Genomic DNA, 25,183 nt, shown 5'->3' on the forward strand with positions numbered 1-25,183 from the left:
TTGGAGAGCTGGAAGGGGGAATCCCCACGTTTGAATGGCTGAGGACGGAACCAAACAGTGTTGGGCAAACCCCACTGACTATAAAGGGGTCTGCCCGCTTTACGCCCAGCTGCGCAAATACACATACATATATATATACACACACAAATACCCATTGCGCGTGCATAAAAGTGTTTACGCCCGTGAGACACCGGCCTCAGAATAGAGAACTGTTAAGGTAGAGCAATTTTCACTCACGTGGATGCAACTCATGATTTGACTATTTCAATATTTGGCATGTAATACTACATTCCGCCTGCAGAGGCCACTGCAGAGTGATAACATTTTTTAACTATTAGTAAATTTAAAAAAGATTAAAAGTTTTAATAAAACTCTTTAGCTAATTGTCACATTAAAAAAAGAATTGGTATCACTGCGTCCGTAAAAGTTCAGTTTATAAAAAGCTCACATAATTTATCCTGCACAGTGAATACTAGCATAATAATAAAAAAGAAATGCAACACCAGAACTGCAGTTTTTGGGTCAATTTGTAAAGAAAAAAGTAAATAAATAAAAAGGATCAAAAAGCCATTTGTATCATTAAAATCAGCAGGCCACTCTGCAAAAATTAGCCCTCACACAGCTGCACTGATAGAAAAATTTTAAAAATAGTTGTGCAGATCAAATAACGGTGACGGAAAGCATTTTTTAAGGTTTTTTTGTGTGGTTCATTATAAAAATTATGTAAAATTTGTATTACCGTAATTGTACTGACTTAAAGAGGAAAGATAACAAGTCATTTTTACTGTACCATGAACACCACAAAAAACAACTGACCCCCCTCTCGCAAAAAAATGGCAAAATTGCATTATTTTACCTTTCACCCACACTACGAATTTTTTTAAGTTCTTGAATACATTAGATGGTACGTTAAAGGGCCACTCTGGCAAAAACATTTTTCCCTCCCTGCGCCCTCGCCTGATCGCCTGTTACACTCTGGAGGTCTTCTCTGTGTATTCCAGTCACTTCCCTGCAGTGCAGCCCTCTGCCTGATTCCTTAGAGGCATTGTCTTGAGGCGTTATTCACACGAGCGTATATCGTACGCCATTTTTAGGGTTGGACGATATATGCTACTATCAGATGCATTGGATTCCAATGCATCAGATCAGACAGGTGTATTCCTGCGGCATAAAAGCGCTCAGCTGGCCAACATAGTGCCGGCCAGGGAAGATAGTCCTGAAACTATCTTCTGGATGGAATACGGCGGCTGCATAGAGTCCTATGGGAGCCAATGACAGCAACAAGAGAAGGGAGGTGGGAGGGTGTTTAGCAGCATGACTGCTAAACTCCCACCCCCTTCTCTCCTCCTCTCCGCCCCTTGCCAGCTGTTTGCAATGGAAGGGGGTGGGACAGAGGCGGGGCTAGTTACTAAGCTCCTGTCCCACCCCACTCCCTCCCATTGCCGGCTGCCGACAAGGGGTGGAGAGGAGGCGGGGGCTTAGCACACTAGCTCCTGCTCCATCCCGCCTCCTCCCCTTGCCAAGAGCTGGTGACGGGGAAGGAAGGGGGTGACAGCTTAGCAGAGCTAAACTGTCTGCCCCCAACCAACCGCATTATGGGCTTGGCGTTAATGCGCCGGGCCTGTGCCGTCTGAACAGGTGCACAAACGTTAGCTTTTTGTGCCCATTCACGCATTTTTACTCCGGCGGCGAGCAAATGTAAAAATGCCAACACCCATGTGAATGGCCCTGAGGCTGAGATTTTTTTACTGTCAGTTTCACATCTATCCCATGATGCACCAGCACTGCATTAGCTGAGTCTAAATTCATGCTGGGGACAGTTTAATTAACATTACCTCCTATATTCACCTATATAAGCTTCAGCCCATAAGTATACAGGAAGGAAGATGAGCTGTGATCTCCTCTATTATAACTGTGTGATCATCATCAGTAACTGTGAGAGGAGTGTCTGTGGCCCACTGTTTTCAATTTCTGTTATAGAACCACGTCACAGCATCACACAGACTGTGAAATTGACTAGAAAATTATTCATAATGCCAAATTGATCTGAGATGGTCAGAACTGAGAGCACATGACCATCTGAGGAGAAGGAGGCCGAGAGATTCAGACAGAAAGAAATAACTGACCTAGGTAACACTAGCCGACATATTGGAGGAATCGCTACATAATGAATGAAGAAAAAAAAATCACTGGAGTGGCCCTTTAAATGGTACCAATAAAACATTAAAAGAAACAAGCCCTCATGTAGCTATTTAACCAGAGAAATTAAAAATTTTATATATATATATATATATATATATATATATATATATATATATATATAATTTTTTTTTTTTAAGTAGGACTGCAGCAGGAAGGGGTTAAGGGGAACCTGTCGCTGGGTTCATGATGCCCAAACTTCAAAGTGTATTTGTTTTAAAACAGCGCAGAACCACTCACACACAGGGAAAATGAGTAAATCTGACCCGGCTTCCTGCTACCTCTGGTAACCTTTAACCCTTTAATGATACGGCCCGTCTTTTTTGAATTTCATTTTCGTTTTTTTTACCTCCTCATATTTTGCACAGATCAACTGTCACATCTGCTTCATGCGTGCAACAAGTGCCTGACCGGTCACAGCCACACCAGAGGATCGGGGAGTACTCCTATTGCTTTCAATGGGGCGGGGCTGCTGCAATCAGCCCCATTGGAATCAATAAGAGATCTGGCAGCTAGATAGGACATGCTGCGATTTGTTTGTGAATGGGGTTCATATTTGTGCGAAAAAATCGTGCACAAATCACGTGCGATTTTCTCAGCCACGTAAAACCATTCTGAGATGCAACTGCAGGTTTGCAATTAAATGACGACTTCCTCTAAAGGCTGGAATTTTTTTTTTACAAAGAGTGTATATTCCAAAAATAAGAATATGAACATAAATTCAGGCAAAAAAAATTTTAATTAAAAGAAAATGCGATTTCTTCTGTATCTGACAGGCAGATATTTAGAAAGCGAAGACAAATTGGAAACTGCAACTTGTTTGTGGCGGTCTATTAGTGCGCCGCGTGCGACTGCAGAAACAAGCCATCACATGAGTGATTGTAATGAAAAAGCCTCCGGCGCCTATTTATCTGCAGAATATCTTTTATAAGGAAGTTATTTGATAGTCGGGGTGTTCGCTGGGATACAGATATATGAAGACTGACAAAGGAGCAGCAAAAAAGATGAATCAGCACCGCAAAACCTTATGGAGCCATTCTGGAGAAAAAGACATTCTGTAAAACCTCATTTATCAAAACTGCTTTACAATAAGACTCTCCTTGTTGTGCATAGCCACCAATCAGAGCGCAGGTTTCACTTCCTATAGTTCTCTGGGAAAATTAAAGCTGAGCTCTGATTGGTTGCGATGGGCAACGAGGAGAGTCTTATTGTTAGGTAGTTTTGATAAATGAAGCTCATTATATATAGTTGCCTACTGTGACTGTAAGGGGATCTTATGCTTATACAGGTCTCATTGAACTCAGTAATAAAATGGTATACAGTAAGCGCCCTCTAGAGGTGACTTCTGGTAGCCATAATTATGGCAATTATAATTATGGTTTCCTTTAAAAAATAAAAATAACAAGGTATTGACATGCTTACAAATGTAATTTATTTAGTTGTGCCAACATAGAAAATTATCTTCTATCCACAGAATAGGGGAAACCATTCTAGGGGGGGATTCAGATGACCGTATCGGTTGGGTTTTTATGCATGGCCGATATACGGTGTCCCTCTGTGCAGAAGGGGGAGGCTGGAAGAGTCGGGAGCAGTACACTGAGCTCCCGCCCCCTGCCACTATTTACAATGGGAAGGGTGGGGCTAAGTCACGGAATTTAGCTTCGCCCCCTCCCATTGCAAAGAAAGCTGAGGGGTGGAGAGGGGGCAGGACCTCAGTGCACTGCTCCCGGCTCTTCCAGCCTCCTCCCCCTGCACAGAGGGACACCGTATATCAGCCGGGCGTGAAAATCCAGCTGATATACGGTCATCTGAATAATCCCTAATCCTGAGAATGGGGCTTCCAAATGTCCTGGCATGAATGGAGCAGGGATTTCTTTGGCCATAATGACATCAGATACTCTTCATGACATATTTTGTACTAACGTCTCATACACTTCAGCAGGGATTTCCCTTCATTCATCCTGCAAATGTCTGGCTAGTTCTCTCACAGAAGATGGATACTGTTCATATTTCCTGAGCCGACGTTCCAATTTGTCGCAAAGATGTTCAGCAGGGTTCAGGTTGGGATTCTGTACAGGCGGTCCAATCGTAGAACACCAACGTAAAACATTGTTGGATATGAGACAAGGCGCGTTGTCTTGTTGGAAGTATGGCTAATCATTCCCAGAGTATTGCCACATTGTCAGCAGCACATTATTGTCTAGGATGCCAAGGTACACCTCCATGTTCACGGTTCTTGTCACTACAACCAATGGACCTACACCATGCTACATAAAACATCCCAGGCCATAACGGAATCTCTGCTGTACTTAACTGTTGGCACAGCACAGTGTTCCCAGAATCCTCCACACCCAGGTACATCCATCTGATGTGAAGATGGAGCAGTGTGATTCATCACTCCATAGAACATTCTTCCATCGCTTAACTGTCCAATGATGATGCTCCTTGCACCATTGTAGATGGGCCAAGGCATCTTCTTTGAGAGCACTTGGCAGACATTTACAGGCGAATGGACGAATAAACAGCTGATGTGTATCAGACATTAGTAGAAAGTATGCCATGGAGAGAATCCGATGTCATTAAAAGTACTACAATGCATTTTCATAGCAATCAGAGCTTTTCTGGTTTAAGTTCACTACAGGGACATAAGGAAAACAAAAATATCAATAAAAAAACACAAAAAGATTATTAACAAAAAAAAAAATGTGATGCTCCACTTTCCCCTCTGTGTATAAAAAAAATAAAAATTAAAAGCATAAATATGTTTGTTATCGTTGTATCTGTGATGACCTGTACAGTAGATTGAACACACTATTTATCCTTCACCGCAAAAACTGTAAAAGAAAACTAAAAGTTTTGCCATATGTACCCCAAAATGGGGAAATAATAATTTCCAAAAAGGAGTTTTATTGTGCAAAAGCGGAAAACCTAAAATAAGAAAAAGTGTCCGTTTCGCACGCATAACATTTTCTCATGTGAGTGCTTCTTTAAAAACCTATTGTTTCCTAGCAGAAGCACATTCTGTGCGCTGCTAGCAGAGTGAAAAAAACGCTCGTCTGAATGAGGCCTAAAAAGAAAGAATAAATAATGGCAGAATTGATGTTTTTTCTCTCCCTCCTCTCCAAAAAAAGATTAATAAAAGTTTTACAACAGATTTTATGTACCCAAAAATGGTACCAATAAAAACTGCAGTTTGCCACGCAAAGAACAAGCCCTTATACAGCTGGTCGACGGAAAAATAAGAAATGTTATGGCTTATGAAAATTATAGATGTAAATCCCCCCAAAATCGTTGTGTCCTTATAGCCAAAATAGGCTGTGTCATTAAGGGGTTAAAATGGAGTCCAATAAAAGGCCATATAGCATACGCAGGCAGCCTGCTGTGTAATACGAACTGTAATACGTCTCTTAATTACATTTGCATCGTCATTATGTCTCATTTTTCTTCTGCATATTTCATTGATACAAGAGTAATTTTAAGTTTGGGCGCACACAATTACACTGGACAGAAGCGATTTAATTTCTATTGATCGCAGATGAGCATTCAGTCTGCGTTCCCTGTGGCGTTAATCAATTGGCGCTTAGTTGCAGAAGGAGTGAGCTGATCAATAAAGACAGAAAAATAAATCAGTTTTTAATGTGTTTTTAATAATTCCCTGAATTGATGCCAGTTATTGCTTTTATTAAGTAACCATGAGATGAGCAAAATGTAATCACTGATACAAGAAGGCTGTATGAATATACAGGGCGAGCCTTAGCTGGTCTGGTGTTCTTTGCAGTGCCTTATGTTGAGGTCTCCTCTTATGGTGTACCATACACTACCATGCCAAAAGTCATGGGCCGTGAACTAACATTGTGTAGGACCCCCTCTAGCCGTGTGGAATACAGCAACTCTATATGACATTGAGTCAACAAGTGGATGGAAGACATCTGGGGGGATGTTAGGTCTAGATAGCCACCTACAGCTCTGTGGAATTTATAGGAACAGGATGTATGGAGTGAATGGACCTCTCCACCACATCCCATAAATGCTTGCTTGGGCTAATGTTGGGTAAATGTGCAAGCCACACCATTGGTATGAACACTCCAGAATGCTCCTTGAATCAATTCGACTTGGACTCTATGGCATGGTGCATTATCCTGCTGGAATATGCCATCATTTGGGGAGTACAAGAAGTCTATAAAGGGCTGTACATGGTCATCAAGCAGTGAAACAAAGCAGGCAGCGGTCAATCATGTGTTTAGGTGGTCAAGTGGACCCAACCCATGCCATGAGAACACACCAGTATGGAACCACCACCAGCCTGCACAGTGCCTTCTTGACAGCTGGCTTCATAGGGTCTGTGCCACACAAGAACCCTACCATCAGCCTGGACCAAATGGTGCCATGACTCTATAAATTTTTCTAGTCCTATAGGGTCCAATTAGCAACCTCACAAGCCCAAGTGAGGCACTGTGTTTGGTTTCAACAAAGTCACTCTGGTGGATCTTCCTCTCTTATATCACTTGAAGCTAAACAACACTGAACCAACATGTAGGACATGTGTCTGGGGGCTCAACTATCGAATATGGATATGATTTCTGATAGAGTTGTCAGTCGTGATCATCAAGCACCCTTGGGCACCCACTGCACTGTCCACTGTAGTGTTAATGCCTTCAATGATGTATTCCCAGTATACATGTGACACTATGAAACAAGAAATGTTAAGTGACCACCCAACTTTGGAAATGAAGTGCCTCATCCGTCTGGCATCCACTATCATACCTCGTTCAAAGTCCAATAAGTCGCCTTGCCATGAGCAGTGTTCAACCCCACTCACAAGATAATGCTCCACAACTTATACTGGTGTGGGCGTTCCCAAGTGTCACCTGAGGTAACACCACTTCATAATCAATTTATATACTGCTATCCCATGACTTTTGGCACATCAATGTATTGTGCCAAAATAACACAATGATACAGCATACAAGACTCCACAACAATACAGTACCTAAATAGCACTGCCATAGTTAGCCAATGTTGTCCAGTCAATAAACTAGGCGCAATTCACACTTACACCTATTGTGTGGCTAGCCAAGTACATTTGGTAGGTTAGTAAGGAGTTAAGAACAGATAGAGACAACTATGACTGCAAGATCAGACTACACAGAGTATGTAGTCTGTAACCATGGCAGCACATACAGTATAGTAGATCTACATGGGAGCTGCAGACACAAAGTGATGGGACATTTTTAATTAAGATTATATGCAAGGTTGTTTCATTTTTCCTTAACTTAAGGTGCATTGGAACAATGAAAGTTTTTGGTTGCAAGGGTGAACTTTTCTTTTCAGCATAAACATCTAGAACATGTCCATGAAGGGTTAAACTATATGACTGCACATTGCTTCCACCAACTGACTGAATTGGTCTATTGGGCTTTACATTATTCAGAAATCAATGCCCAAAGTCATAGTAAGATTTTCCTTCACCAAAGGTAAAGGTTCAGTTCACTGCCCTATCTCTGCATCTAAGTACCCTGCCACCTGGCACACTCGCTGTCCCCAAGCCCCCGTTTAGCTGCACCCTGGCCCTACCTATCAATTTTAGGTTCTTCTTCACATTTGTGTCATGGTTTTTGCTATAAAAAAACCCCATCATGTTGTGCTGGAAGCACTGCAGGCTGATACCAACGGTGCCAGAAGAAATACAAAGGCCATGCATCGGGTGTGCTGAGTAGCCCTTGTTGACCCTTAATGGTCCATTTTCAGCTATTTAAAGTACATAAGTCTCAAAAAATCACTTAGGGCAGCAAAATACACTATCCTACCAAGAGTGATTGGAAACCTGAGCAAGAATCAAAAGTCATATTAATTTCCACATGTTAATACTTAGTGGGACTCCTTTGGTCCTAATGCCATTGGATACTCTCCGTGGCAAACTTTCTACTAATGTCTGATACACTTCAGCTGGTATTGCCTTCCATTCATCCTGCAAATGTCTGGCGAATTCATATTTCCTGACTAGAGATGAGCGAGCACCAAAATGCTCGGGTGCTCCTTACTCGAGTCGAACTTTCAGTGATGCTCGAGAGTTCGTTTCGAGTAACGAACCCCATTGAAGTCAATGGGTGACTCGAGCATTTTTGTATATTGCCGATGCTCGCTAAGGTTTTCATTTGTGAAAATCTGCAAAACACAAGAAAGTGATGGAAACGACATAGAAACGAATAGGGCAGGCGAGGAGCTACATTTTGGGCTGTATCTCAAGTTCCCAGGTCCCACTATTAAGCCACAATAGCGGCAAGAGTGAGACCCCCCCCCCCCCCCCACTGTCAGCGTAAAGATCGTTCTCCTCTGCCACAGCTGTAACAGCTGTGGCAGAGAAGAACGATGTTAGTCCATTGAATTCAATGGAGCCGGCAATACAGCCGGCTCTATGGAAAGCAATGGGCTGCCGGCGTACGCGGGATGAATTTTCGGGAAGGGCTTAAATATATAAGCCCTTTCCTACAATTTATCCAGAAATGTGTAAAAATAAAAAATATATATATACTTACCTGGTCCCGGCAGAACGATGTTAGCCCATTGAATTCAATGGAGCCGGCAGTACAGCCGACTCCATTGAAAGCAATGGGCTGCCGGCGATCGCGGGATGAATTGTCGGGAAGGGGTTAAATATATAAGCCCTTCCCTGCAATTCATCCAGAAATGTGTAAAAATAAAAAATATATATATACTTACCTGGTCCCGGTAGACGGAGTTCAGCGCGGCAGGCTGCAGTTCTCCTGAACTGCTCTGAACAGCTGTGAGTAGTATTCAGCAGCCGGGGATTTAAAATCCCCGCCAGCTGAATGAGATGCCTCTGATTGGTCACAGCCTGACCAATCAGAGGCATCCCTCACTCACACCCATTCATGAATTCATGAATGGGTGAGTGAGGGCTGCCTCTGATTGGCTTAACGCAGGGACAGCTGAGAGCTGCCCCTGAGCCAATCAGAGGCAGCCCTCACTCACCCATTCATGAATTCATGAATGGGTGTGAGTGAGGGATGCCTCTGATTGGTCAGGCTGTGACCAATCAGAGGCATCTCATTCAGCTGGCGGGGATTTTAAATCCCCGGCTGCTGAATACTACTCACAGCTGTTCAGAGCAGTTCAGGAGAACTGCAGCCTGCCGCGCTGAACTCCGTCTGCCGGGACCTGGTAAGTATATATATATTTTTTATTTTTACACATTTCTGGATGAATTGCAGGGAAGGGCTTATATATTTAACCCCTTCCCGACAATTCATCCCGCGATCGCCGGCAGCCCATTGCTTTCAATGGAGTCGGCTGTATTGCCGGCTCCATTGAATTCAATGGGCTAACATCGTTCTGCCGGGACCAGGTGAGTATATATATATTTTTTATTTTTACACATTTCTAGATGAATTGCAGGGAAGGGCTTATATATTTAAGCTCTTCCCGACAATTCATCCCGCGTACGCCGGCAGCCCATTGCTTTCAATAGAGCTGGCTGTATTGCCGGCTCCATTGAATTCAATGGTCAGCGCTCATTTAATCGAGACGAGTACCGCGTGGTGCTCGTCTCGAGTAACGAGCATATCGAGCACCCTAATACTCCAACGAGCATCAAGCTCGGACGAGTATGCTCGCTCATCTCTATTCCTGACCCAATGTTCCAGTTAATACCAAAGATATTCAGTAGGGTTCAGGTCGGGAATCTGTGCAGCCCATCCACATCCTTGGACCAACATAAAACAGTGTTGAATTTGTGACAAGGCGTGTTGTCTTGTTGGAAATATGGCCGACCATTCCCAGAGTATTATTACATTGTCAGCAGCACGTTATTGTCTAGAATGTCAAGGTACACCTCCGTGTTCATGGTTCTTGTCACTACAACCAACAGACCAAGACCATGCCACGTAACACATCCCCAGACCATAACGGAACCTCAGCTGTACGTAACTGTTGGCACAACACACTCAGGCGAAAGGCGTTCCCCAAGCTCCTCCACACCCAGGTACATCCATCAGAGCTGAAGATGTAGTAGCGTGATTTGTCACTCCATAGAACGTTCTTCCATTAATCAACTGTCCAATGACGACACTCCTTGCACAACTGTAGATGGGCTGATGCATCTTCTTTGATAGAACTCACCAGGCGTTTGCAGGATGAATGGAGGGAAATACCAGCTGAAGCGTATCAGACATTATTAGAAAGTATGCCACGGAGAGTATCCGATGTCATTAGTGCCAAAGGAGCCTCACTAAGTATTACCATATGCAAATAAATACTACTTATGATTCTTGCCCAGGCATCCAATTACATTTGGTAGGTTAGTGTATAGAGTTAATGTACCTCATAGAGGCGCAAAGTAATGTCTATAGGAAAAGTTTTTGAAAAGTTCTAACTAAAGAATTGTTTATGCATTTAACACCCGGGGAAATCAGCTTCTGCCTGACTAAATACTGAATTGTACATGTATTTGTATTCAAATATTTCCCCCTTGCTTCACACTAATTAATACCATCTCTCCTGTAACCTACTTGAAAAGGCTTAAACTCTCCTTAACCTGCAGTAATTAAAATGCAATTAAACTGAAAATTATGTAAAAACTGCCACAAGGTAATGGAGATTCCCACTTTGAATATAACTGTAGGGAACAGTGAATATTAGGTGAAAAAGTTTCTTCTGTAGTGGAAAGTGATGATGGGGCCTATTAGTCATCACTGTGTCAGTGGAGTATGAATACTTATCCTGTAATGTACCAAGAATCTCAGATCAGTCATTTAACATGGCAGACATTGCAGCAATATGGGGCGCCACCCAACTGACCCCTTACAAAAGGGCCCTGAAGTTTCGTCATACGCACCTATTACTAATATATCTTACATCCTGTTCTAGTAGATAATAAATAAGACCATTTACCTGGAGATATAATATAGAAGAAATCTTTAAAGTCATCCATCCACACCTCTGCGAGCCGTCGATTGTTTTTGTTGATCACATGACCCGTTCCACCAGGAAATGTATAAGGAGTTGCTTTCCGAAACACATGGCCAACATGGGAACAAGTTACAATTTCAAGTGATCCACCGCATTGCCAAATCTAAAGAAGTAAATATAAAACAAAACATATATTAGGTGACTTTTGTTGAAGCTATTGTTTATGTCCACTTTATAGATTTACTATTGTTATACTTGTTTTATTGCACATCTTAACTATATTGGTTAAGATTAGTATTTCTCCATAGGTATAACAATTCAGATATTCAGTGAATGGCACCCATATCTAGCAGTGCCTTGGACCTCCTTTGGCCTTCAGAATCCCAGCAGTTTATTGTGACATCCATACACAAGTATTGGAAGACCTTGGGTGTGCCAAGAAAACATTCCCCACTCCATGACTCCACAACCAGCATAAACTGTTGAAACTTGACAGGAAGGATTCATCAACTCATGCTGTTTGCGCCAAATTCTGACCTCCCATTGGCATAGTGTTGTCACATTTGTGCGTCACACGAGCTTCACGCTCAGCACAGACGCAGAGTGACGTTCTAACTACCGCAGTTGTAACACTATGCACCGCACCAGAAATCTGAAAGCCGGTGTATAAAGCCCATGCGGCACAAGAGCCCCACGTGCAGCACGGCGCAGAATATTATACACACTGGGGGAAAATAAGAAAACAGCATTCTATGCAGATCAGTAGCACCACTCCAGGGGGACAGGAAGCCTGGCCCTAACCTAGCAGGGAGGTGATGGGTCCCTGCCTAAAGCGGAGTCATTGCCTCGATAGGGGCAGCCCCACGGTCTTCTTCCTGGGCCCTGATTGTCCCTATCGGAGCCCCTGGGGAGATGAACCAACACAGCAAAGCAATAACAATAAGGAAAACCAAAATACAACTGATGGCAAACAACAGCACTTATCTGTATAAGAAGCAATTCACCTAGCCTAGAGGAACACCAAACTCCAGCCCTTCCTCTAGGGAACTAAATAAGCAGCATTGAGCAAAGGGAGCAGTGAGAATATAAAGCTACTTCACACCTGAGGACTGGCCAAGCAATTAGAGAACCCCACCTCCAACCTTCTCCCAGGCATAACTAATCCAACATGCATCCATGCAGCAAAGAGAGACAGCACCAGCAGTCTCTGCACATGGTGCAGTAACCCTTGTCATGCCATGATGCTGTCATGACCGACAAGCCATGCCAGGTGCACCAGAAATCTTCATTCATATGACCAGTGATCCAGTTTAGTTGGAGCACCAGTATTGTATTCTGTTCCAATTTCCTTGATTATGCACCACCTGTTCTTCAAAACAATTCCTGATATCCTCGTTTGACCACTTTCATTGACGAGTTGTTTCTCTCTACAGAATCCCCTTTCTCTGGATGTTTTTTCTTGATCGCGCCATTATTGGTATACTCTACACACCGTTACACAATACAGCCTGACAAGGTTGGCAGTGAAATCCGTACTCCACTGGTCTAGCTGATGACCGGACCTCATTGGAAGTCACTCACATTGCTGGATTTTCCATTCTAATCCATTCTAGTATAGATTCACATTAAGAATGTGTTTAATTCTCGTTCGTCATTCAATTTCTGCATGCGTAAAACTGAACGATGTTCGGCCTGCGTGAACAGGCAGTCGTTCACTTATGAACAACTGCCTGTTTGCTGTGAATGTAGGTGGGTGGGCTACAACATCTGGGCCCAATAGATGGTCCCATGTAAAAAGGCCCTAAGATTCAGATTTGCCTTGAACCAGACAAACTGAGTATATTCCAAGGCCCACTGTGTTTGTGAGGTCTATGGGGATCTGGGTAAACATCCTTTATATCCAGTGGGCCTGTTGGTGAACCAAGGGCCACATACTGTATACTTGGATTGAATGTAGAATTGTACCTCAACGTACTGCATTAGGTTGGCACATATAATACATATGATTGCTTCGTGCATCTCATCTTAGGAAAGGTCAGTCACATGCACATGCATATTTGTTGTGTATGTAGCGCGCCATAATTGTGGTATGCGTGTGTGATATTTGGACAGAAGGTAAAGAAAGCTTTTTAATGGTCTGTGATACAAATGTTCTATCCAACAAGATTAGAATGAAACTCCTTAAATTATCACAACAAATATCCAATTAACCTAACACGTTCCCTCTGAATATTTATGAGGTGCTACTTGATGAATGGTAAATGGCAATTTCTTCAGCCAAGCTGCTTGCGAGCGTTCTCTTGTATACTTAGATAAATTAAGACTTCATAAGAAATTACATGAAATAGGTTCATAATACAGCAGTGCTAGCTGGGAGCATCTGCCTGCGATGCTCATACATAACAGGGTTTTCCTCTTTCACCAAACCATATGAAGTTAAAGCAGTTGTCCAGTTGTAAACTATTTATGGCCTATCCCCAGGACAAGTTATTAATAAGAAATCAACAGGGTTCCTTGCCCAGGAGCCCACCAAATCAGCTGTCCATCAAGTAGTTGCATTTGTATACTGAGCTGATTTCTGCAAATAATTGCTAGCTCTGTTCTTACTCTAGTGGCCAGGCTTGGTATTCCAGGCCAAGCGCCCATTAATATCAATGCCTGCAATACCAAGCCTGGCCACTGCAGTAAAATGAAGCTGTTTGCTTCCTACAGATATCAGCTCAGTGCACAAGTATATCAGCCCAACTAACAGTTGATCAACAGGGGTTCTGTGTGACAGATACTCAATAATCGACTATTAATGACCTGTCCTGAGGATAGGCTATGAAGAATTTACAACTGGACAACCTTATTAAGATGATCACATGGAATCCTTTTGCTCGGACTCCTGGTGAGCATCTGTAAGGAACCCTGACACCAAACGTTCAATTTTCCTGTAGGGCCAACACAGAGGAAATAAAATATAGCTCTGCTCCTACTAAAACCACCGGAGCGGTTTAATACATGAGAATGACGGGTCCTCCAGAGCAAGAAACACTCTTTATAACTGCTTCCCAGCTCCCATTATTTACCTGTTGTAACGATTTGCGACCACCATTTTACCTCATCAGTCTACTGAAGGCCACGATGCTCACTCTCCTCCTGTCTTTGGAAGATGCCATTCACTGGCTTCCTGTCAGTCTCTCTTTGCAGCCAAAAGGGCATGCACTTGATGCCCACAGGCTTAAAGGGCCATGACATCTACCCTAATTCTATCTCTTGTCAATTCTGAAAAAACTCCAGTTATATCAGACATCCCTTCGAAAGCAGCTGTTAGCCTCCTCATGCAGCTGAAGGTTCTGCTTGTTTGTTCTGACTTCCTGGTTAATGGCCATACCTTGACTCCATTCTCCACTCATGACCTCGGCTTGTTTATCAACCATTCTCCTGTCTGCGGCCTGTCCTGGGTCCTGACTTTTTTGTATCATGCTAAACCTAACCTGACCTCTGGACTGTCTTGTGCTGAAGTATTCCCTGCTTGCCTTGATTCTGGACTCCTCTGACTAGGCCTCTTTCTACACGCCCAGATACCGCACCTCGGTCTTCGTTGCATTCGCACCCATATTACTGGAATTTTTTTCCAGTGTAACAGCATGAGGACTCCGCAGCAAAGCCCAGATCCTGATGGGTGGGATAAAAGAGTGAAGATTCGGATTCCTTATGTGTCAACCCTAGATTTGGCCCAAAGTCAAACTGGTGTATGGCACATAGTATCCACACCTATGATATCTAAACTGCAAAATGTTCAAGAATGAAGATTTCTGTAGCTATAACTTCTAGTCATATTCAAAGGGTCTCATTCTGTGTCATCCTTGAAATATCTTGGATGCTAGAGACTATAATTGTAACGATGTGGTGCAGGTTCAGAGCCTCTTGTTGTAACCCGAGTGGACAGATAGAGTAGTCAGTAAAGCAAGAGGTTGGTAAAAGGTAGATATTTGTCGCAGTACAGAGGCGCAGGCAGGTAGTGTAGTCAGGGAAAGCCAGTCAGAGGTCAGTAATGGGCAGGTATCTGTTGCAGTATAGAGGAGCAGGCAGGTAGCATAGTCAAGGGAAGCCAGAGGTTAGTACACAGTAGTAGCAGTTCAATTCAAAGGAGCAGGTAGGTGGTGAAGCTTGACTATGGGCTGGCTTAAATAGTGTGCCTACTCAAGAAAGCGGGGTGGAGCCAGACAGGGAAACAGGAACTGGATTGCAGGGGCAAGGAACATAAAGCCAGGTTTATGCAGGGAAGCTGGAGTACAGGAGCTCCTGGGTTCAAGACCTGACACTGAGAGGCTGCTCTGCATAGGGTCAGACTACAACCAGCAGCCTTCACAAGGAGAAGCCAAAGGACAATCCAACTAATCCTTTGGCTTCTCCAACTGTAACTTTCCAAGACGGCCTTGCAATTGGAGAGGCTGTTCTCCTGGAAGGAATTCCAGACATAAAGGGTATTGTGTTCCTGAGAGACACATATATGTGGAGAACAGAAGGGGAGAACTCTAGGGTTTGCAGAATGCCGTGGCGTGATCCGACCACTGAGTGTTCAGAGCAGAAACACCACAGGTGTGTCACCAGCAAAACAATTGCCAGTGTAGTGTAGCACAGGAATAGGCAGCCAACGTACAAAGTGCTAACACAGACAATGAGCCAGGCTGATACCAGAGTCCTCATCAGTGACCAGAACCAGCATGAATACAGCACCAGAACAAAGATGAAGTGTAAAATGTCCCCAAAGTCTGCTGGGATAAGGATAAGGGCACCTGGTGTATGTCCCCAGTGATTTAGAGAGATACACAGACTATTGAAAGACTGTTGACTTCCCATGGAACTACAATATAGATAACAGTGATAGAAAGGTGAATTCTATTCAGTTACATCCATGTTGTACCCCGAGTGTTGTATATCTCTTAGGAACATAGCCATTTAATATAACCCCTGCTTCAGTGTGATTATTGCCATCCACCAGCACCTTACTAGACAACACAGAGGATATTGTACTGTCAGGACAGGGAGGGTTTTAGGTGGATTAGTGTCCTGTGCAGTATTTTCTATTGACGCCTATACAGCTTATTATACAGTCATCCAATAATAAAATCGCACAGATAACAGGGCCAGACAGTTCCTGAAATAACACTTTCCAGCCCCAAATTATAGACTGTTACTGGATCAAATGCAGCTAACTTTCCATAGATTCTGCCCCAACGTGTGGGACCGGGGATGAAAGCCCTGGGTGCATCCTGCCGTAGTGGCAGGTGATACACCTGTATATGATGGTTGCACACCCCTAATTCTGTCCCTGTGTCAGCGCCGCCATAGAAGCTAACAGAAGTAAAATATACATTATAGTATGTTTTCTATTTCTATATGCTAATGACCTTCTAATTTTTTATTTAAGGTTTAATTTTCCGTTGGCCCCAATATCTGCCATACATGTTCAGCGGATGCATGCAGGGATTGTATAAAGCGGGGGGTTGGCTGCCTTTGACAGTTGACACCCAGTTGCAGCCATGATCAGAGATAATGCTGATCACATCAATTCTGATAGTAGCATTTAAATGTCCTGGTAGGCATTGAAATGGCCTAAGCAGCCTTCCGTGTGATGAGTTCACAGGGTGTCGCTCAGGTGTCATGCCAGCCTGGGGCCTTGTGAAGGCCCCCAAGATTGCCATGGATTTTTTGTCTGCAGTGTTCTGCAAAACTGAAGTATTGCAGTATATTATGAAAGCAAACAAATGATCGCAAGTTGAAGTTCCCTTAGGAGATGTAAAAATAGGTGGGAAAAAATTGTATTATTATTAGAAAAAAATAATACAAATTAAGTTTAAAGCCCCTCCATTTCCAATATTCCTACTTAAAAGAATTAAACCATTTGGAATCATTGCATCCATAAAAGTGTGATCTACTAAAATAACGTATTATTTTTACCGCCACACAGCCAGCATGATCAGAAATATACACAATGCCATAATTGCGTTTTCTTGGATAACCCATCTCCAAGAGTAAATATAATGAAAAGCGATCAAAAACTTGTCTGTACCCCAAAATGCTACCCATGTGAACCGCAGGTTGTCACAAAAAAACAAGCCTTCACGCAGCTGCAGCAAAAGTCAAAAGTGAAGGCAAAATTTTAAAGTTATAGCGCTCAGACAAGTTTTTTTTTTTAATATTTAGTTTTTTTTAAGTAGTACAACAAAAAATAAACTATATAAATTTGGTATTGTTCTAATTGTAGTGACCCGCAGAACAACGCTATCATGTCACTTTTTCTACCGTGTATACACAGTTAAAAACTAGACATTGTGAATTTTTTTTTCCATTGTACTACACTTAGAAATTTTTCTTTCAAGTTTTCCAGTACATTATATGGTATATTAAATAGTAGCATTGAAAAATAAAACTTGTCCTGCAAAAAAGAAGCCCTCAGACCAATACATACATAGAAAAATAAAAGTTATGATTTTTTGACAGTGAGGATGAAAAATCAAAAATAAAGAAAAAAAACAATATGGCCGCATTCCCAAGGAGTTAAAATGACCAAAATATTCCACCTTGGCTCATATGCACATTGCAGGTCCAAGTCAAACCGCTAGCTACCATTCCATTGGTTTCCCTAGACTTCCACCCCATCAGGGGGTAATAAAATTTGACTCATAGATCACTAGTTTTTCAATGTTTTGCAATGTGATGATCATTCCTCCCAATAGCGGTTTTACACTTGATGAGAGTTGAAAAAAAAAAAAACAAATTACCTAAGTGCAGTTCATGCAGCAGAACTAAGGTCATGTTCACATCTGTGGGGGAGGATCCATTTGGGGCCTCTTGCGCGGATTGGTATATGTACAGTTGACACAGCTGAGCTAAGGCTGTGTTTGCATCTGTGTAAGAGCCTCTGTTCGGAGCATCTGGGAAAAGGCCAGTTGGTATGCTGGAAGGTGGTCAGACACCATTTTAGTCAATGGAGTGCGTTTGGTGTCATTTGGGTTTGGAGTGTGCCAAATCTGGTGGGCCTGATATTTTCACTGTTTGGCTCCAAGTGCAGAGCTAATCAATGGAAATACACTAGACCGGAACTGCGGGTGCAGGTGTGAACGTGCCCTAAGTTCTCTCATTACCTATTGCAGAATGCAGTCCTAAGCTCTCGCTCACGACCTGAAAGTTGCGAGTTCAATACCCTCATGGCTCAAGGTTGACTCAGCCTTCCATCCTTCCAAAGTCGGTAAAATGAGTACCCAGCTTGGTGGGGGGTAATAAATAAATTACCTAAAAGTCCTGCGGAATAAGTTGGAGCTATACAAATAACAAGTCCCTCCCTTCCCTTCCTTTCCCACTTTATTGACATAGTAGCAGGACCCTACCTCATTGTGATGCCCAACCCCCTTTATGTTGTGACCTAAGTTTGTCAATACAGTTCAATTTGCACTAATTGACAAAATCCGCATTTCTGCCCCGACTCGTGTGAAAGGTCCCTATAGCAACTCATCCGGACAGCTTGATGCACATGAACTGCAGATAATCCACCTTAATTATCACGTTGCACGAAAGAATCGGTTCAATCCCAGTCTCAGCTCTACTGCATTTGTATATACACACCAACAGCCAGATCTGAATCCATAAGGAAACACATACTTACTCTAAAAGACATTTCTAGATTTTCTCCTCCCCAGATGTCCATTCCTGAGTCGTAAGTCCCCAGTTCTTCAAAGTAGTTTTTATCAATAGAGAACAAGCCGCCAGCCATTGTAGGTGTCCTGGAGAAAGTAGACAAAGCATGTGAAATAAAAATAATGTAATAATAATAATCAAAAAGTAACAAAAAAGAATAAAACTTTGAAACCTTCTTCTATTCCAGCAGAGGGCGCCAGTGTTCAACATATCCTAGGCATCTGCAGGCTGCATCTATAAACTACCATTATGTCTGACGTTGGAGATTCATAAACAAAGCAGCGTAGATAAACAACAACTGGCACGCAATGAAAGATGATACAGACTCCGGTGAGATGTATTGACATGTGAAGATAAATGACTGACACTTTCCAAAACCGAAAAGTGACGTCTGAAGGAGCACAATACTGAACGCTGCTTTCTAAAGTTTTCAAAACAACGGGATGGGAGAAAATATATGTTTTTTTTTTACATTTCACACTCGATTTGCTGCACAAAACAAAGTATTATTCACATCTCAGATCTTATACATTCCTTGGCAGCAGAGAAATCCTTGAAGACAATCTGATATCTTTTTATTTTTATCCCCTGTTCTATATTTACAGTAATTTGTACTTTATCATACTGTATATAAAAAACACAAAAGCTAGAGGAGTTGCACAAGATTATAGTCGCTTTTTTTTTGCAGACACAGCGCCACACTTGTCTGAAGGTTGTGTGTGTTATTGCAACTCAGATCCATTGATTCCAATAAGCAATACCAGACACAGCCTGAGGACAAGAGTGGTGCTATTTCTGGAAGAAGCCTTGTTTTTCTTATTGCCTTCCTTTGGCTGTTTACAATTTAAATACCGCTGTCATAGTGTCATTTAAATGTCCTGATCGGGACTGTGACGTCCCAAACAGGCTTCTGCCCTCACAATGGTAGGCAATGGCCTGCTATGACTGATTGCCTATGAAAAGAACTATAGTATAAGGCTATATTCACAATTGCAATTTGTTAAAATTGTATAAATGTACAGGCTCTTCACTTATTGGTTCTCCTAAGTTTTTGTTTATGGTCTCTTTGGTTACAATATATTTTTTTAATGCACCCTTTTGGAAAAAAAATGTGAGCTCCTCCTACCAGCTATACCCCTCCTGCAGGCACCAAGCAAACCCGTTTTATAGCTTAGTGTCCGTAGGAGGCAGACCTCATTATTCAACAGTCATCAGCTGTTACTTTTCTGGACTTCTGAATGCAGGGTTGGCACTGGACTCACCTTGTTACCCCAATGAAGGGGGGCAAACAGACCTCAGAAGACATGGAGGCATAGTAAACCATTAGTTTGACCGTAACCTGCCAGTCAAAGTGGCCTTGCCCATATTGGACCATTGTTTTCCTCTCCAAAGGCAGGCGAGCACACTGCTGGAGTCCCAAAACTATGTGATGTATAGTGTAAAGGTGAGTATTTCCACTGAGCAGTATTCACCTCCCTAAACCTTTTCTCCTGTTCCTTTTCTCTTCCACGGGCAGTGGATGCCTTCATAATTACCTGCTCTGACTTCCCATTTCCATACGTCTTCACTCCTTTCAACTCATTTCGTGACTTCTTAAGAAGATCAAGATAGAAGGCCTCCCAGTGAGTCTCATGGCTTCAATGCACATAGTACGTAGATCTTGTCAACACTCCGTGGTACATTGCTTCTCAAGAAGGTCTTCTCTTACAGCGAAACCTCTTCCACTACAGTTTGTCCACATTTCATTTAACTGGGAGCCCGTGGATTTACAGAACTCGTCATTCAGACTATGAGGACAGCTAGAAGGCCCTTCTCTTCCAGGGTTTACGATTGTGTCTGGAAGACTTTCTTCCTCTAGTGTGAACAAAAAACTTCCATCCTATGCATTTCTCACTATCCTGCCTTCTGTCCTTCCTTCAGGAGGGTCTGGACATGGGCTTGCCCTCAGCTCCCTTAAGGATTAGGTATCATTCTGTTTCAATGCCCTCTAGCTTCAAAGTCAGCCATTCACACCTTTCTACAAGGGCTTGCTCCCACTGCACCTCCATACCGTTTTTCTGTTCTACTTTAGCACCTCAATTTGGTACTGGAAATGTTGCAGTCTCATTCCTTTGAGCTTCTGTGCAACATCTCAGCATCTCTTCTGTCCTGGTGATCACTTCTATCTTTTTGGTGGTGATCAGTTCCATCTGCCAGGTTTATGAGCTTGCAGCCTTGGCAGCCAAACCGCTGTTCACCATCTTTTTTTTTCAGAACAAGGTGGTCCACCTTCCTAAACAAGTGGGTGTCAGCCTACCATATCAATAAAGCCATCATCTTACCTTCATTCTGCCCCTTTGCAAATCATCCAAGGGATGTGCTCTTCAGAAATTCGACTTGGTTCATGCCTTGTAAATATACCTCTCACAGACGTCTTCTTTCAGGCACTTGACTCTCTTTTTGTGATCCCAGATGGTCCAAGATGTTGCCTTCTGGCTTCCAAAACCATCATATCAAATGCAGGGAGTCTCCCTTCCGTGTTACTGCACATTTGACTCTGCCAGTGGGTGCTTTTTAGTGGTATGCAATGGTTCTTCCACCTTTCAAGTGTGTAAGGCCGTCACATGAGCCTCTGTACATACCCTGTTTCCCCGAAAATAAGACGCATCTTATATAAATTTTTGCTCCCAAATATGCGCTACGTCTTATTTTCAGGGGGTGTCTTATTTTGCCGCGGCAAATCCGTCTGTGGCTGCTAATCCCTCAATTGGCCAGCTTTGTGGACGAAATTTCTCAGAAATCTCATCCACATGGGACAGCAAATCTGTCACGGCAAAGCTGGGAGAAGCCGGTGTTGTGGTGCGGATTCACCGGCCACAGAAACGGAAAAGCGTGCAGCCAGGTCGCTTCAAAACAAGAGGCTGAGTGCTGTGGGTTTTGAAGCAGCGCTTTCCCGGCGGAAATCTCGCTGTTTATCGCTGTGGCCAAACTGCGAGATTTCCACTGGAAATACGCTCTTTGAGAACCCAGCCTTAAGAATCACACACAGGTTGCCTGACTCACACACAGAGCCATAAAAAAATAAGGGCTGTAAAGTAACGTACCTGTCTGCAGACAGAAGTTCCTGTACTATTTGTAAGCAGGGATGGTATTGCAGCTTCCGGCCACCAGGGGGAGCTCATCACAGCAGACATGTACAGCAGGAACAGAACGTACAGTATGGACTTTTCCAGCCAGCACACTCGTATAGCACAGCAGGGACAGGATAACAGCAGACTGTCTGCAGATCTACATATACATCTGGAGGTAGGAGACAACGGGGATGGCAGCAGGGGACAGGCCTCTTGACTGGCCTGCACACTTTACTATGCCTTACTATCGGGGGGTGTCTTATATTTGGGACTTCTGCAAATTTCAGGGGGTGCCTTATTTTCAGGGGGTGCCTTATTTTCGGGGAAACACGGTACTTTCTCAAAGTTCTACTGGGTGTATATTTCTGCATCTGCTGATGCGTCTTGTGGTCAAAGAGTTTTGCAGACAGCCATAAACTGACCGCATGTATCTTATATACTTTTCCTCAGCCCCTGGTGATCGGCTCTGAAATATCCCACTGTCTTTCGTATGGTCCATCATTTCAACAGATGAGAAAAGATTTTTATATTTACCAGAAAATCTTTTTCTTGTCACGTTCATTGGGGGGACAGAGCCCCCCCCCCCCCCCCCTCCCCCCCTAGGACTTTTAAAGAACTTTTCAATATCAATCTCCATTTTCCACGGAGTTGCACACGGTTCTAAACTGTCTTACGGGTTTAATGTTTTACTGTTTGACTTTAACTGTTTTAGTCTTTCCAGATCCTACTTGGCTGCTTGCATACAAGCTGGTTGGCATGGTGCCTGCAGGAGGGGTATAGATAATAGGAGAAGCTAACACTTTTTTCCCTAGTGTCCACCTCCTATTAGCAGTAGCTATACCCATGGTCTTCAGTTGTGTTCCAAATGAATATGATGAGAAAGAGATTTTATGGCAAGTACCTAACTCTTATTTTCTGTCTGATTTTTTTGGTCTGAAAATCGCTTGGAGAACTTGCCTGCGTGAATCCAGCCTCATGTAATACTATGGTATAGCATTAAACTGTATAAATGATTAGACAATCGCAAGTAAAAGACTAATAAAATATAAACATTTGTAAAATAAGGATTTTTTTAATTGTTAGAAAAAGTTTAAAAATATTCAAAAATTCCTTAACCAATCACTGTATAAAAAAAAAAAAAAGAAAGAAAAATTGGTATTACTGTAACTTATTAAAATACTACATTATTAATCCTACATGGTGAATGCATTCAGAAAAAAACGTAATGCCAGTATTTGCACCCCACCTCCAAGGAAAAATTTAATAAAAAGCAATCAAAAAGTCATATGTGCCACTGGTGGAGTAACAAAGTTATGGAGGTCAAAAAATGGCAATGGAAAACTAACTTTAAAAAACTGTAAAAATATTGGTATTACCATAATCATACTGACCCACAAAATAAAGATAATGTCTTTTACTGCACCGTAAATTCAACACCCAGACGATAAATGGCGCAATTGAGGGCTTTTTTCACTTTGCCGTACTTAGAAATTTTTAACGTTTAAGCATTTTCCAATACCCTATGTGGTACGTTAAATTGTACCATTGAAAAATATAACTAGTCCCATAAAAAAAACCCGTCATGTAGCAATGTCACTGGAAAAATAAAAAAAAGTATCATTTTTTGAAAGTAGGGACGAAAAATGAAAAAAGAAAATGTCTGCAGCGGGAAGCGGTTGACCCAACATGATCTATGATTTATGGGATGGGATTATTAGTACTTCCCGCCTGCCTCGGAGAACATTATTTTGCCGCCTGATGTAGGAGCCAGTAGAATATCGCTCGCCGTCTTTTCACTTTTGTTATTTTGTTTCCTTTTTACGGATTGTTTAGTCCTTGCTTTTTTATATCTATTGACTCCACTGTAAATATATGTGCGCAGGCCGCCGCGCATCTAATGGAGTATATTCCATTTACCTTACTGGTAATGTTCGGTCTCCTTTTCTTCTGTCCATTTCTCTCTGGGGAACAGGATACCAGCGAAAATTCAATTTCCAATTAAATCCACCGTAAGTCATGTCTGAGCCGGCCATGTACTCAAATGTGTCATCGCTTATTACATCGATTATTGGACAAACCACTGTTTTCCTGGAGTTAGAAATATGAAACAGAACAAAACAAAATGTGAGCTTTCTATACGTGCACATTACTGCAGGGTGCGACGACTCCCGTGTTTGTAAATACTGGTCAATAACACCAGATTATTCACCGGAAAATCACCTGTGCTGCTTTTGGGTAATTTTCAAAAAGGCTTGAAATATAAGCCCTACCCTGAAAATAAGCCCTAGCTGCATTACATTAAAAAAGCAATACATTACCTGGCAGGTCCACATCCCTCCCGCTGCTCCCTGGAGCTCCCCAAGCTACCTGCAATCCTCGGCTGCCCACAGAAGATCGCTTCCTAGATAAGGGATTCATAAATCCCACCTCCAGAAAGCAATGACTTTGATTGGTTCACAAGCGCTGTTTAGCCAATCAATACAGCACTCAATGAACCAATGAGATGGCTGTTATTGGTTCATCACAGCCATTGCATTGTTGGCCAATTCATGAATCCTGCCTCCACAATGCTCCGGAGAGCAACGGGAGGGAGGGAAAAATTGTATAGGAAAGGGTCTTATTTTCAGGGAAACATGGTAGTAACTTCTGTTAAGCTGTCAACCAGGTCTGAGGGCAAAAACACATGGGCGCTGTGTAAGGCATTGGCGCAGGAACCGTTTTTTTTTTTTGGACTATTCAAACTCTGTGCTATAGCACATGAGTTTGAAAAAAAAAAGCGGTGAAATAGGTCCTACCTTATCTTTCTTACATGTAATATTAACTACGTGCGCGAACATAAGGGCCAGTCCTATATTTTTTGTGCGTAACATTAATGTGTGAGAATCCCAATAGTGAAAAAGAAACAATTGAAATCATAACTGGACTAAAAAAGCTTATCTGTATAAGGCTAAGTTCACACAGCCGAGTGCAGTGCTGACCCCGTGTGAAATCAATGGGCTCACTTAGCCACTTTTTGTAGGTTTCACACGTGCAAAAATGGGCACATACACGTCTGTCTGTGTAAGCCCTAAGGGCTCCTTACCACAAGCGTAGGTGCAGATACGCTCGCGATAGCAGGACACTGTAAAGGTTGCACTATCACACGCGTATCTGTGCTTTTTACTGTACTTTCTGCACTGATGTGAACCATTCACACTGGCGCGGATACACTAACACCGTCATTGAAAAGGAATGATGTTACTGATTTCCCCATGAACTTG

At 42.6% G+C, this 25,183-nt stretch overlaps 1 protein-coding gene across 1 annotated transcript in view; it reads right to left on the minus strand.

Moving 5' to 3' along the window:
- Positions 1-25,183, minus strand: part of GALNT13 (polypeptide N-acetylgalactosaminyltransferase 13) — a 381,455-nt gene that overhangs the window by 112,560 nt on the left and 243,712 nt on the right. The window contains exons 5-7 of the mRNA XM_066577425.1: positions 23,841-24,011; positions 18,782-18,899; positions 11,110-11,290 (exon numbers count right to left, since the gene is read on the minus strand). Coding sequence (XP_066433522.1) covers positions 11,110-11,290; positions 18,782-18,899; positions 23,841-24,011 — 470 coding nt within the window. The remainder of the gene's footprint in view (positions 1-11,109; positions 11,291-18,781; positions 18,900-23,840; positions 24,012-25,183) is intronic.

The sequence above is a fragment of the Eleutherodactylus coqui genome, chromosome 8, assembly GCF_035609145.1.
Source record: "Eleutherodactylus coqui strain aEleCoq1 chromosome 8, aEleCoq1.hap1, whole genome shotgun sequence".
Taxonomy (NCBI): domain Eukaryota; kingdom Metazoa; phylum Chordata; class Amphibia; order Anura; family Eleutherodactylidae; genus Eleutherodactylus; species Eleutherodactylus coqui.